This window comes from Apodemus sylvaticus, chromosome 16 (genome assembly GCF_947179515.1).
Source record: "Apodemus sylvaticus chromosome 16, mApoSyl1.1, whole genome shotgun sequence".
In the NCBI taxonomy this organism is placed as follows: Eukaryota; Metazoa; Chordata; class Mammalia; order Rodentia; family Muridae; genus Apodemus; species Apodemus sylvaticus.
In genome coordinates, this window is record NC_067487.1 from 30387067 (window position 1) to 30402919 (window position 15853).

At 46.5% G+C, this 15853-nt stretch overlaps 1 protein-coding gene across 4 annotated transcripts in view; it reads right to left on the reverse strand.

Annotated features, from left to right (window-relative positions):
* Positions 1-15853, reverse strand: part of Drosha (drosha ribonuclease III) — a 111595-nt gene that overhangs the window by 71125 nt on the left and 24617 nt on the right. For all 4 annotated transcript variants that reach the window (XM_052159368.1, XM_052159369.1, XM_052159367.1 and 1 more), the window contains 3 exons: positions 15531-15611; positions 7885-7971; positions 5754-5840 (listed from right to left, as the gene is read on the reverse strand). In XM_052159368.1, the coding sequence (XP_052015328.1) occupies positions 5754-5840; positions 7885-7971; positions 15531-15611 (255 nt within the window). The remainder of the gene's footprint in view (positions 1-5753; positions 5841-7884; positions 7972-15530; positions 15612-15853) is intronic.

Sequence of the window (15853 nt, forward strand, 5' to 3'; positions counted from 1 at the left end):
ACCTGCTTTTAAAATACCCATACTTTACTAACATCTATATAAGGTTCGTGCTTTCGAATGAGCCACGGGTCCTGTCTTGAACAGCAAGGATCTAGACAGAGTCCAAAAGGGAGGAATAGCTGCTCTAACCCTAAAGCCCCTGAGATGGTTGGGAGGAACGTGAGTTACAAAGCAGCCTTAAAGCACAAGGAGACTCCATCTCAAAACAGGAAGGTGAATGTAAACAGTAAACAGTACAAAGAGAATATGACACATTGTAATGCAATTAAAAACAAGCACATGAAAAAGCATAAAAGGTGCAGGACGCATTTGAGCTGCTTTGTAAGACCTGTGGGAGGCCAGGCAGACCTCTGTGATTCCAGCACTCGTGGGTAAAGGCAGGACAGCCAAAGCTGAGTCCAGCCTAGTCTACATAGGAGATTCCAAGAAATACAGCAAAAATCTGCTCAAAAAGTATGGGGAAAGGGGGTGAGGGGAGAAAACAGGATATACAGAAACATGCAGACCGAGAGGGCAGGTATTGGGACACAGAAAAGGGACCCATGAAGTCACTTAGCTCTTCAGAAAGGACAGTGCACAGAGAGAAGCCAGATGCTGCTCGGGAGAAACGAAGTCCTTCCTGCTGTCCTTGTGACCCACTAAGGCCAGGGTGCACTGCTACATCCCAGTCTCTTTCAAGTGCATTTGCACAGGAGTCTAGCACAGTTTACACTTGATTACAACACAGATTGTGGGAACGCCTTGGAGAGAATGCAGAGGACCAGGCTACAGCCTAATACACCTGTTCAGGTACAGAACAAGGGATGGCGGGAATAGAGTGTTCAAGAGAGTTAGGGAGCGTTACTGACTGTTCTGTCATGAGGAAAGAACTGAGAACAAATACCGGATCCCTGGGCTTTTGTTACCAGAGTTTGCAATACAAATGCAGAAACCCATAATCGTCCCAACTAACTCAAACCCAACGACAAGAGAAGATGAAAGTCTCACAAACGTTGAATACCTGGCCTGGCTAGTTTCCTGCCAACAACAAGCTAGAGTCATTTGGGAAGAGGTTTCTCAATTGAGAAAATACCTCCGTAAGATTTGCCTATAGGCAAGTCTACAGTGTCATTTCTTGATTGATTGATTGATTGATTGATTGATTAACTGACTGACTGACTGATGCGGGAGGGTTCAGCTCACTGTGGGTGATGCTATAACTGGGATGGTAGGGCTATAGGAAAGCCATGAGGAGCAAGCCAGTAAGCAGGGCCTCCACAGCCTGTGTATGAGCTCTTGCCTTGAGTTCCTGCTCTTGTGACTTCCCAGGATGATGGACTATAAGCTGTAAAGTAAAACAACCCCTTGCCTGCTTATCCTAGCTGGTTTTGTGTGTCAACTTGACACAGGCTGGAGTTATCACAGAGAAAGGAGCTTCAGTTGGGGAAGTGCCTCCATGAGATCCAGCTGTGAGGCATTTTCTCCATTTGTGATCAAGGGGTGGGGTGGGGGGTCCTTTGTGGGTGGTACCACCTCTGGGCTGGTAGTCCTAGGTTCTCTAAGAGAACAGGCTGAGCAAGCCAGGGGAAACAAGCCGTCCTCCCATGGCCTCTGCATCAGCTCCTGCTTCCTGACCTGCTTGAGTTCCAGTCCTGACTTCCTTTGGTGAACAGCAGTGTGGAAGTGAAGCTGAATAAACACTTTCCTCCCCAACTTGCTTCCTGGTCATGATGTTTGTGCAAGAATAGAAACCCTGACTGAGACACTACTCAAGTTGCTTTTGGCCATGATGTTTTATTACAGCAGTAGAAACCCTAACTGAAGCGACACACATAGATGCACACACACATATAATGAAAATCAAATATAAATCTTTTTATGGAAAACAAAATAGGCCTGATTTTAACTAAAACTCTAAGCATAGCTGTCATTTATTAAGCTCAAAGAAGCACTAGTCCAAAAAACAAAACAAAAATAATTAAAAGATTCAAAGGCATCTGTTTGCCATCTTTCCCAGTATGAGAGGTGCCAGCATTTACTATGCACCCAGCACCATGAGCAGCGCTTGCATGGGCCACTGCATTTATCCTTCCCAAGCATGGGCAGCCTGAACAAGGAGGACGGCATCTTACAGATGTCAAAACTGAAGATCGCAGCCGTGACAGTGCCAGCCTGCAGAGCTTGCTCACACTAGACTGGCACCCACAAAGCCACACTGTCTTTAAGGTGACCCCAAAGTCAAAATAAAATCTACAGGGAATTACAAGGTGACAGATAAGCTCACGCCAACACAGCCGGTACTTGCAAGTGGAGGTTAGTAGACTACGAGAACTTCTGAAAGCCATCAAGACTCCAAGACTAAAATGTGGTGAAGATTTTAATTGTCTGAGACACATAAACGCAGCAAAGAAAACAGGTTCTCTAGCATCTATATGACATGGGAGGAAAGCAGAAATATGGGGAGAAGGTCCAGGTGGGGAGCATTAACAAGTAAGGTAGTGGAGAGACAGAAGGTTGTATGTATACTTGCTGATATCAAGGACCTGGGTTCAGAGAGTGAGAGACATTCATTCACAGACAGACAGACAGACATGAGGATGTGCATACATGGCATGAAGGCAGAAGGAAACTACTTGTGGGGTGTACTGGCTAATTTTGTGTGTCAACTTGACACAGGCTGGAGTTATCACAGAGAAAGGAGCTTCAGTTGGGGAAGTGCCTCCATGAGATCCAGCTGTGGGGCATTTTCTCAATTAGTGATCAAGTGGGGAGGGCCCCTGGTGGGTGGTACCACCTTTGGGCTGGTGTTCTTGGGTTCTATAAGAGAGCAGGCTGAGCAAGCCAGGGGAAGCAAGCCAGTAAGAAATATCCCTCCATGGCCTCTGCATCAGCTCCTGCTTCCTGACCTGCTTGAGTTCCAGTCCTGACTTCCTTTAGTGATGAACTGCAACGTGGAAGTGTAAGCTCACTAAACCCTTTCCTCCCCAACTTGCTTCTTGGTCATGATGTTTGTGCAGGAATAGAAACCCTAAGACAAATTGGTACCAGTGTAGTGGGGTATTCCTGTGACAACCTGACCATGTTTTGGGGAGGACTGTGGAAGGACTTTGGAACTTTGAGCTAGAAAAGCTATTAGAATATTAAGAGCTTGGTGGAAAGATCTGTAGGAGCTTAGAAGACAATGTTAAGAACAGTGCAAAAGATGGAGGCCTGGCTTGTGAAATTTCAGAGGGAAAATTAAAGACTCTTACAGTGGCCATTTCTTGACTGTGAAGATTCTGTGGTTTTGGTTAGCTGGGGCTGAAGAATCAGCTGTGAGTAACAAGATACCAGAACCACTAAAGCAACCCTTTGTGTTATTGGGACTATTGATGCTGGTTAGCTGGAGCTAAGAAATTAGCGGTAATTAAGAAGAGACCAGCATCACTGAGGTGAAATCTTCTGGGAAGTGTTTTCTGAGAGCACAGAGGCTGTGTTCCAGAGATAGCCACTGCTGTATTTTGTGCTGTGGCTGGACTTGGTACTGTGTAAGAATCACCCAGGTGGAACTGGTTTTGAAGGCATGAAGGGGTCATGAAGAGCAGCTGAGGCTCTTGGCACAGTGAGAGGCCATTGGTGAAGGTGCAGCCTCAGTTGCAATTGACGGCCCAGGACTTGAAGGGGTCATGCATAGGAGCAGAGGCTTGTCACCATGAAGAGAGCCTATGAGAGGCTATTGGTGAAGCCTAATTACAGTGGAAGATAGCAGTATTTTGGAGATGCCAGTAACATGAGATGACCACCAAGAACAGCAGCAGCAGTGGAGTACAGGCAGCTGGAGCCTAAAAGACAAGCTGTGTGCTACAAAGGGCAGGACTGAAGAAGTGACCCAAGCCCTTGTAGGAGCCCAGAAGATCATGAGTTGGATCCTAGACATTGGACATTTAGAGTTTGAGTTTTGCTTTTGGTTGTGACTGTGCCCTGATATGTTTCCTCTTGAAGGAAGAAAGTATTTTAGTGGAGCCCACAGTTAAGAGACTTTGAATTTTTAAAGGACTTTGAATTTTAAAGATATTGGACATTTTAAGGTGATTGAACTTTTAATATGTAAAGACTGTAGGACTTTTAAAGTAATTTAGATCTTGGGGATGAATAAGAAAGTAAGGGTTGAGGCTTAATAGTGATGTGTTTGTGTGTCAAGTTGACAGGGGGTCAATTGTACTGGCTAGTTTTGTGTGTCAACTTGACACAGGCTGGAGTTATGACAGAGAAAGGAGCTTTAGTTGGGGAAGTGCCTCCATGAGATCCAGCTGTGAGGCATTTTCTCAATTAGTGATCAAGGGGGGAGGGCCCCTGGTGGGTGGTACCACATTTGGGCTGGTACTCTTGGGTTCTATAAGAGAGCAGGCTGAGCAAGCCAGGGGAAGCAAGCCAGTAAGAAACATCCCTCCATGGCCTCTGCATCAGCTCCTGCTTCCTGACCTGCTTGAGTTCCAGTCCTGACTTCCTTCAGTGATGAACTGCAACGTGGAAGTGTAAGCTCAACAAACCCTTTCCTCCCCAACTTGCTTCTTGGTCATGATGTTTGTGCAGGAATAGAAACCCTAACTAAGACATGGGGAGAGGAAGGAACTAACAAGAGGAGGGGAGAGGCAGATCTGAGAGTGCTACAACAATATGTGTGTATGAAAATATCATAAGGAAGCCTATGATTTCGTATATTTATAATATGACGATCTTCTGCAAGAAAATTCTCCAAAATAAAGCCAGATAAGGTCATGCTTGCCTCTACTCTATGCACTCAAGACTAAGGTGAGAAGATCCGTGCTTAAAGACCCTGGGCTAGTCAACAAATTCCAGGCCAGCCTGGGCTACTTAGTGAGACCTCAAAAAAAAAAAAAAAAAAATCTGTAGGCTGATATAATATAGAATAAGAAAAATAAGAAAGCACTGTTTTAAGTTAGTATCGGTATCTAGAATTACATCTACTTAATAAAGTAAAAAGGAATGACAGATAGAAGCAAGGTAGGAGCAAGACTTGAGACTCAGCCTCCAGTGGAAAAGTTCACATTCCAAGTGTAGTAAGGGGACTTTCTGACTGCAGGCCAGCAGCACAGTGAGACTCACTCACTAGGTTCCATGGGACAAGGCTCAGCCCAGGTAAAGTACTGCCAGGCCCCTCCCAGCACTACCACAGCATCACTGGTCCACCTGAAGACCAGATGAGCGCTACAATTCCAAGGCTGCCAACTTCAAAGCGGGAGGCAGGATTCTGATGCAGATATGGAGCATCCATTTAGACTGATGCCCAGGAAACCATCCCTAACGACCAGATAAACATCACGAGTCCTTGTGTCGGACCAAGTCTCTGAACACAGACACAGTCCTGGGATTCAAAAGCAGGACCCCTGCAAGATCACATCGGGGTCAGTGTCCTGAGCAGGTCCTGCTTCTCCTTCCTTTGTTGGGGACATCTGTTACCTTTCTAACTTCAGCTTTCCTTTGAAGGACCCCAAAATAGTTCATCACATCACCCCACAGTTTATCCTCTTTTTCAACGATTCACACTCTGAAAATGTTACTCTAACATGTTTACTTCCACCATTTAGGCAGCCCAGACCTGTGACTCATTAGCAGGCTCACAGGCCTGCCTGAGGCGGCTGCAGCGGCCTGCAGGTCACATGGTGGGGATGCAGAATAAATGTCATAAACACATAAAGGGGATTTATTTTGATTTGTGGAAAAGAATGATAAGGGAGGGTAGTCTGAGGAAGGAGACAGGAGCCAATACTTACATTGGTCAGAGGGGCATGTGCAAACATAGAAAATCCTTCAAAGATATACTCATGATCATCATATTCTATGACTGTTGGCCTGTCAGTCTAAAAGTAAACAAGAAAACAAAACAGGACTTAAATTAATATCCTCTGCATGAGCAGGAACCCACCCAGACACAGACTAACTCAAGAAAGAAACAAAAGCAACTATGTAGGCTCAACATTTTCTTGAATATCGGAAAATATACACTAAAAACGAATGTGAAATGGAATTCTCTGGCTTCAGGTGTCACGTATCACACTACATTTTAAATAACCAATAATGCTTCTATGTACACCATTAAGAAAACTAAAGGCTATATGTAGCTTCCTTTTCTAGAAGTTCCTTTTCTTTATTCCCACAACAATGCTGGTTATACTTCCCTGGACTATATTTTGGAACAAATATGGCTGACAGAGCCAGGGTCCAGACCGGAAATGACCTAGGGAGGACCCGAGGGGCTGGAAATGTCAGAAGCTCAACCCCACGGCTGCATGCTCACCATCCCCAAGGAGAGGACGACCACCAAACCCTGCAGTAGAGTGGGCCCAGGCGATGGCACAGGAAGTCTTCAACTGCCTGGGACCAGAATCTATGACTGCGTGATCTAAATGTCGCTCTCGGCACAACAGACTCTCCTCCTCCTAAGTCATTCTCCATAGCCAAGTCTTTCGATATTAAATGCCAAAACGTAGAGCAAATTATAGAGACTGGCAGCCTAAAACATACTTGCTACCCAGACACTAAGCATCATTATTTCACAAATTACCTTTATGACAACTGGGACGAGCTAAAGAGTATCTATATGCACACATCTTTCTTTTGTCAAGGTAACCATCACTTTATATTTGAGTGACCCAATAAGACTAAATGTAACGAGAAGATTATGATGAACAAGAAATAATAATGGGCGGTACAGCCACTCTGATAGGCCAGCATATACAAATGCTGTCTAATAAAATGTAATTAAAATATAATTATATTTCTTTCCCCCCTCCCTGCCCTTTCCCCCAATCCCTCCCTCTTCCTATTTTATTTTATTTCATGTGTATGTTTGGTATCCAGAGAAGCTAGAAAAGGGAATCAGGTGCCCTAGAGCTGCAGTTACAGAGGGCTGGGAGCCGCCATGTGGGTGCTGGGATCCAAAAGTGGGTCTTCTGTGTGAGAGAACAGCCAGTGCTCTAAACTGCTAGGTCACATCCTCAGCCCCACACACATACTCCAATCCACTGGCATTACTCACAGTAGCAAACAATGCAACCAACCCAAGGCCCATCAACTGAATGGATAAATAAAACACATTGTAATCATAAGTACACACACACACACACACAGTATTATCTGACCATAAAAAAAAAAAACTCACTATAAAGGATGCAAGTTGCATAGCTCTGTGCAGAATAGGTGCATACACATGCTATAACAGGCAAATCTCAGAAAACAAAACAAAACAGTCCAAGTAAAAGGAAAAAAAAGCAGCTACTCTATGGCCCCTAGGGAAAGGATAGGCTACAGACACAAGCCACCTAAAGGATAAAAAGTTTCTTTTAGGACAAATGTTCTAAAATTAGACTGTAGTGGTTTTACAAGTCAGTAATTATGTTAAACATCATGAATACACACTTTAAATGGGTAAAGCTGATGACACAAGAAGTCTAGCTAAGTAGAATTATTGAAATATGTAATTATGAATAGTCTTGAAATCAAGACTTTTCAGTTCATGTAACTAAAAGTAACAAATCCCATAATATGAGAGGCAATGCAGCAGAGCGTAGCATACAGACAGATACCCTGGGGCAGATCCCCTGGCTTCTACAAGCCACCACACGTAGGACCTGAAGCCACCACACGTAGGACCTGAAGCCACCACACGTAGGACCTGAGCTACAGCTGCTCGCCCTCATCCACAGCATATGAACTAACGGCCTACGTGGGTAACGTGGATAATATAGACACAGATGTGCATTGTGACATTAGTTAACTATGCCCACCACTTAGAATGATGCTAGAGCATAGCACATGTGCTTTCTAACCATATTACTGTACTGTCAGAGTCTACACAACTATTTCAGGCCATCCTAGGCTAGAGGATAATGATGAGAAACTTACTAAAAAGTTGGTAGGAGGGGAGACGGTGATCCGATAGTGGAAAAGCCGTCCAGCGTTGTTGGTCATCGGACGGCAGGGCTTGATTGCCTGGGGGGGAATGAAAATGCTTTACAAATTAAACAGAAAATGATTTTCTTTTCAAATAGACTATGCTGTCAGCTTCACACCTGACTACTGTTTTAATATGTCTTCCTCAACAGACTAATAGGACAAACACTGCCTGCTTTATAGTAAGTATATGAATACAAGATGTGGCTGGTCGCCGGTTCCAACCTTCCCATTGCAGCAGTGAAGTGGGACCAGACTGACCTGTGATCAGTGAGTGTGTTCAGTAAGACCAGAAGTGTCCGTAAGACCAGAAGTGTCCATCAGCCTGTGTGCCCCACCAAACACACAATCTAGGTAAGTCAGTATCTGTCATCAGTTGGGTACCTGGGGAACATGACTAGACCTTAGTACATACAGCAGGACCTGTTATTGGTATCATCTGGTTCTATGCAGTACAATAGGTAAGTGAGTGTTTTCAGCATCCAGAAGGGCTTTGAAGAACTCATGAGGCTTGCCACCAGGAGCCCATGCGGGAGCTCCATTCGACACAGCCACCAGGAAAGACTGCCCTATCGCTCTGCAAACAGCTGCACTGGATCTCTTCATAAGGAGATGAGTCTGCACAGGCCTCCAATAGTCCAAAGTACTGGACTACTGTAAATCCTTCACTGGAGTCTTAGCCCTTTCCAGGGAAATCAGGGCTTGAAGAGCCAACTTAACTCTAGAAGCTATGCCAGTAAGTAACATCCCTCCATGGCCTCTGCATCAGCCCCTGCTTCCTGGCCTGCTTGAGTTCCCAGTCCTGACTGACTTTGGTGATGAACTGCAATGTGAAAGGTGTAAGCTTGAATAAACCCTTTTCTCCCCAACTTGCTTCTTGGTCATGGTGTTTGTGCAGGAATAGATCCACAGAATGTTTAGCCAGTGTTGGGTACCCTTTAAAAACAACTGTAAAACATCTGATCCAGAGACAACGTGATGAGGGCTTTCCCAGTGTGCTCTTGTCTCATGGAGATAACCCTTGCAAACATCTGCCTGGATGTGTTAGTGGTCCTCATCCTGCTTCACTCTTCAGAGTGTATTGTGAGGAGGCCAGTGCTACGGTGCAGTCCACACCAGGCCACGAACAGCTCCTGGAGCAGAGTATGGGAACATAGCGCGCACGCCCTCCTCCAGGGTGAACCTTGTTTAGAGGAACATTCTTACCACTTTTGAAGTCAGCCACCAGCTGTGCTATTTCTTGGCCTGTGAGTTGCAGCCTATATCTTTTCTGTTCAACTGTAATTGTACCCACCTGGGGACACATCTCTGTGGACTCAGCGGTGTCTACGTGAATGCTTTTTCATCTGAGCCAATTGTGTGTGTCACAACTGATTCCTTAACCACCGTCCTATGTGGTCAAAAAACAATGCCTTACTCTGCATAAACACTAGCGACCATGGGCTCCTGACCAGTCAAGCAGAGCGATGCGGTTCTGAGGGGAGCCTGTTTGGTTGTGTTTGTACCTAACGCATGCAGTCTGCACTTACCCTGCAAGGGCGTGCATACCTCAGCCCTGTGCTGCACTGCAATAGCTGTGGTGTGGTGAGCACTGCACCCACAGCTCCCGGCAGGAACCACAGCGGGTGGCACTGTCTGCGAAAGGCCACGCTCTCAGCAGGAGTGAGTGTGGGTGAGGTTTAATGATTCTGGGGGCATCATGGGGTTCATCAGCAGATCCTCGTCTCACAACCACAAATGTACTCTGCCTTCCTGTTCAGTGGCATCACGACACCGAGGCCTTTCCGAGCCAGCCACACTCCTTCACAGCAGGAGCCGCAGGCATACTGTCACTCTGCAAACCAGAGGCATAGTTCCCACCCCGACAACAGCATCCAGACCACCCCCAGTGAATCACCCACCGAAGGGGCCCAGAGTGCTCTAAAGAGTCATTCTGCCATGTCGTGCCTGTTAGAAATCTCCATAGAAGTACATGACACAGGTCAAAAAGCAGAACAAAGCCACCAAACCAAGTGTGGAGTGGCCCGAATTCCCCAACCAGAGCTGGTCACCATTCACTCTCCTGATTCTCCCACAGAAATTAACGTGATGATTTGCTTCTAAGAATCCCACCTTCACTCCAACTATGATGCTCAGGACTCTTGGAGAGGTCCGGTCCATCTGCATCCCTAGGAGTGAGTTGTTTCTCCTTCAGTTCAATTCACATCACTGAGCCTTAGGCACCACCCAACACAGTTTATCCTGACTGCACTACCATAAAACACATAGCCAAAGCGGGTCACACACAGCCATGGGACAAATGACTGACTGACCAGAAGGGTCCCTACAGGAAACTGTTCATGATATCTGGGACATGGGTCCTGCTTTCTTGTATCTAAGACAGTTACCAAGGGTCTTTCTTTAAGAAGGTTTAAGCTCTTTGAAATGACTATGAAGAGGTTTGCATTTGTATTTGGGTAGGGGGGTGTCTTTTGGAAATCCAGACCTGAGTTGTACCAGACCAATCCTGCATCTGAGACAGCTTAGCTCTACTTCCAGAGAAGCTAATATGTAGCAGAGTATTAGGAAAAAATAAGCTAAGGAAATGGGAACAAAGACTGCATTTTAGAGCTGAAACACTACCGGGCTAGCAGATCCCCTGTTGCTGGTGGTATGCCCAGTACAAATGAACCCTGGTGTCAGGCAGCCTGACAAGTCCTACTTTCAGACTCTGAGACTTGGGCACCATTGGAAGGTCTCATACTACACACCAAGTATTTAGGGCTATAGAGCAAAACATAAGGATCTACCGCTGGGTGGTGGCGGTGCTGGTGGCACATGCCTTTAATCCCAATACTGGAGAGGCAGAGGCTGGTGGATCCTTGTGCGAATTTGAAGTCAGCCTGGTCTATAAAGTGAGGGCCAAGACAGCCAGGGTTATAACAACAAACCCTGTCTTGAAAAACCAAAACAACTTTTAAAAATTTTAAAATTTGCCAGACAGTGGTGGCGCACGCCTGTAATCCCAGCACTTGGGAGGCAGAGGCAGGTGGATTTCTGAGTTCAAGGCCAGCCTGGTCTACAGAATGAGTTCCAGGACAGCCAGGGCTACACAGAGAAACCCTGTCTCGAAAAACCAAATTAAAAAAAAATTTTTTTTTATTTTTTTAAAAAAGGGGATTGGGTCATGGATTTTAGATATGGATGGCAGAGGTTAAAATACCATCTTCCCCAAGCTCTTCAATCCTTAGTGTGGCATGAAATCCTCTTCAGGGCTTGTCTCCGCATACCTTCCCTGGCAGCAGGGGGGCTGACAGTGTTCGTCTGCGGCAAGCTCCCTATTAGGCTGACACCAATCAGAAGAGTTCCCCGAGAAGACTACTTCTCCACAGAAACATGCTATCCGCTGTGTAACGGAGGACAACGGGGAAGTGTGAAAGCCAAATGTGAGGCCAGAGGGCCTCGTGAAGACCCAGAAAGAACTTGGCATCACTGGCAGTGAGCCGTCAGAAAAGGCCAGCAAGCCACAGCTGACCTGCGACACAGTCATAATTCAAGGACAACTGAGAGCCAAGCAAGGGAGGTCGGGGCCCTGGAAACCTGGGACAGGGACATTTAGATTTAAGTCCCCAGACTCCTCTGAACCTTTAGATCACTCACCTGTACCAGAAGGCAATGGGAGATCCTGTAAGACAGCAGTGCCCACCAGACCTCGGCCCACATACAGTACCCAATCAGTCAGCCGCCTTGCCAACAGACCTACGATGACAGTTATCTCACAGCATAACCCAGTTGTACAGGTGTCTGGGAGAAAGGACTTATTTCCAAAGTAAGAAAGAACCAGCATCCCGGCAGCCACAGCAGTCTGCAAGGAGCCATATGGGGAGAGTGCCTTGGGTTAAAGAAGAGTCTGTTGATAGTACAGTTCCCTTCGCGGGCAGGAATGGTCGAAACAGCAATGGCACTGCTAAGTGATGCTGAAATTCCTAAGTGTCTAGCCAAAGACTGTAGGAAAGAGGTAGGTATTCTGGGACGGAGGTAGGACCAACCAACAACCAGGAAATGTGCAGATACTCCGCAAAGGACACACAAAGAGAAATGTGCCAGGGAGGAGTACTGCACCACCGAGACCAGTGGTGGCATCCTTGGTCAGCCAGGACAAACAGGGACAAGTAGTCTGTCAAGAACAACAGGGAGGTCAGAACCTAGAAACTAAGCCAAGAGAAGCCGCGATGCATTATCATTATAACTAGTCAAATCAGAGTGCCAGCCAAGGGGGTTTGACCATGGAAACAGTTAAGAGAACACGCTGTCACTGGGTACAAAATAAATGACCATCAACAGGGGTGGTGAGCAGTTTATACGAGCAGAAGAATGAAGAATAACCAGTGGCTAAAGGCACGTTACTCCCTGAACAGTCAAGCTACATACGCCCTGAGCAGTAGTACAAGCATCATCAAGATCTTTAGAAATCCAATGGCTGGAAAAGTAATCCAGCCCCAGGGACTAACACGACTAACGCTGGTGCAGAGTACACTATCTTTCCTAACGGGTCCTAAGATGATTTCCTTGAGACTCTGTACAAAGCGGAAAAGAGATAGCCAGACAGTTCAGTGAGTACTGGCCACAGTAGCCAAGTAATCATCGGTAGCATACAGACTGGATATGTTATCCTTGCACCTAGTAAGGGCGGACAGAACGATGGAATGTTGGCAAGTGCAGTTTAGTCAGTCTACCTCAGATCTACGTGCACGTGTTTCTCCAGCCCTGAGTAGCTGACGTATCTTGGCATATGAAACTTCTCCCTCATTGATTCCTAATGTATAAGGAGAGCAACCCTAATCGAATGACTAGGAAAATTCTACTTAAGTTACCCCCACCACTCCTCCAGCCCAAGTACCAAAACCAATATTGCATTACAAGAAAAACAGAGAGCCCTGCTATCCTTCAGGCTCACAGAAGTACCAGTACTGCTGAATTCTCCAGAGAGGGTGACAGTGGGCCACCATAACGTCTCTGAAGCAGCAGCTCTGATGGCAGCCGCTGTGCCAAGCACTGTAGCTCAATGAGACATACACCAAATGCCACAGCAGCTCGTCCAGACAATTGTCTGTCTCCATCCCAATCAGAAATGAGGTGTGGAATTTCTCACTACATTGTATCTCCATCATAATATTCACAGAGGTTCCAACTGTGCAGACATAGACCAAACTGCTCCATTATCTCTGTGGTATTATGCTATTCAAGCTAGAAACCTTAATAAAGGTTTATTACTACAGAGGATCAGAGAAAACCCCCACAAAGGTTCAAGGACCCACCACATCCAACAGGATTTGATCAGGTCATCATCTCCAGAATAAAAGATACATTATTCTACAATTCCCCTCCTATGATGAAGAAAGAACCACAACATCTGGAAGTCCTCTACAGGTTCAGGACAACAAAACCCACACCCAACGAGACTGCTCTAGCTATTACATGGGGGCACAAAAGGTTGTGGTATCCACTGGGGTCTGAGTAAGATCACTTAGCAAGTCTAGGCTAAGGACAAGCACTGCTGTCATTGTCACCCAACAATTCAGCAGATCCTACAGCAAGGTCAGGAAAAGGTGCCAAGAGGAATCCATGACAGATCACACTGGCGAATCACAATGCTGGTCCCCCGGACCTATGCCTGGTCACCATTGGTAAAGAATTACATGCCTTGGGGTGTGGGTGTGAGGGACGGAAAGGCAGGGTATCTCTTTATTAGGGAAGGCCTGGCGTTAGGACACCAAATCAATGTGTGCAGACCTGCCCATCACAAGCTGGAGTCTGTCGATCCCAACAAGCAATTAAGCTGAGGGGCACAGGTGGCAATCCATCCTGAAGGAAGGTGGCACAGACAGCATCGAACACACAACAGGACAAGGGACAGACGGGCTGGCCGGCAGGTGACCTGGATCCCTGCTGGGATCCTCCAGCATGGTGGCATCAGCATCCCTCCCTCTTCAGCTGATGACCAAGAACATTACAATGAAAGCTCAGGCCTGGTCTACAAAGAAAAACCGACTGCACTACAGTCCTTCTCTGGATGACTTTGAAAGACACCAATGAGGGGACATCTCTCCAGTGAACGGTTCCAGAAGTGTCTCTCATCAGGTACTTTGAATGGAAAAAGAAGTAGCTTCTAGTGCCCTCAGTGGAAAAGACCAAAAGATCAAGAATGAAAAGGTCTTCGGAGCGATTTGTAATTGGTCAAGTGGGAAGGAGTGTAGTGACTTCAGTCATCAGCATGGTGACTATCAGAGGACAGTTACTGTGGAAGAAGCACAGGAGTACCAGACAAAATGATAGGGCAATCATGTCAAGCCAGAGCTGCCAGAGTGGGCACTTGAGTAATATGAGCACAGTACCGAGATGGACGCTTCACACAGCCGTGACGCCAGCAGCACAGGCCCCACTTCGGCCAAGCTAAGCTCATGTTAGTAAGCTTCTATACGTGGCTAGCTACCACAGGTACCATCCCTTGAGAACCATCTACCATCCACCGTAGCTATCTGACTACCCAGGCCCCTTCTACCCCTACAAAAGCGAACAAGAATACTGCCCACGGGCAGACAGCTGATACACTGCGCGCTCAGGGTCCCCCCCAGGAAAAGCCTGCTCCTACCCAGCTGTAGGGAAGGAATGCAGTCTGTCTGCAGGCTGCAGCTGCCGACCCACCACAGGGTGGCTCCTATGAGGCCATCCTCGGCTACAAAGCACCCTCTTCCGAGTCATGTGCTTCCTGAGGGGTTCCTCTGCAGACCAGGGGATGTGAAGGTATGAAGGCCGTTCTAGCCACACAAAAGGAGAGCACAGGGGTGGACACCCACAGACAGACCCTTGTCAAAACTACTCCCTACACTCCCTTGACCCTCAAAGGTCATTAAGTCATTGAAATTACCAGGCAGGTCTTATAGAGCCTCAAACAAGTTGTAAATAGAAAGTAAGGACTTACTGTAGAATCATACGATGGTAATCATGGGATTAATGAAAATAACTCACAAAACCAACAGATAGTAAAAAAAAAAAAATCACAGGAAACTAATCTAAAGGGAGTGGTCACAAGTGACTACAGTAGGACCGTACTCTTCCCTCAAGCCTAGAGTGTCTGAGAAACCAGGGCTGGGGCATCCAGTCAATGGGAACTCACAGTTGGTAGAGACGAACTCTGACCTGATAAAGAGCTACGGCGGATCCAAAGCAGGGTAGGTCCCCAGGGAAAAAGGACATGCACCTCACAGCCCCAATGGGAACACTTCCCCGGGCAATTCATAAGCACTTCCGATAAACACCGGAAACTAATACCACAGTGCGTACAGTTGGAAGACACTTGATCGCACATATAACACGCATGAGCTTTCCAAACTCTTTTTAATTTCCTTGACAACACTCTGTAGTCTACTCAAAGCCCAAATATTATATATTTCTTCTCTATGATTGTCAGTAACAGAGCCTATATATAATAGGGACGGTGAAAAGGGTATTTCGATGGCATTATTCCATTTACTGGAAAATAATAACAATGGCGTCTGTCTACTTCTGACTCCTTGGTGCTTATACAAATCATAACCCTGTTAGCAGAAGCCAGTTACCTCTTCTCCGGGATAAATGCTGTGCCGAATTCCCGTGCGTCTTGCTTTCGCACTACACTTGCAAAGTGGTCCATCGTTCATCTGTCAGAAACAGAATGCAGGTCAGTGTGTCAGTGTTACAGGGGGAAATCCATGCGAAGCCCGAGGATGCCTTAGAAGCCGTGAGCTCTAATGTCATGAGCGCTGAGGCTCTGAAGCGGCTGTCTGATTAGGAGAGTAAACTGAAGTCCCCAAACCAATAAAGTTGCCAAGTGTCTACAAAGTCTGATAAAAGGAAACTGGGAAACCCAGGAATGAAGTCGGGTGTGCAGCCAGGCAGGGAA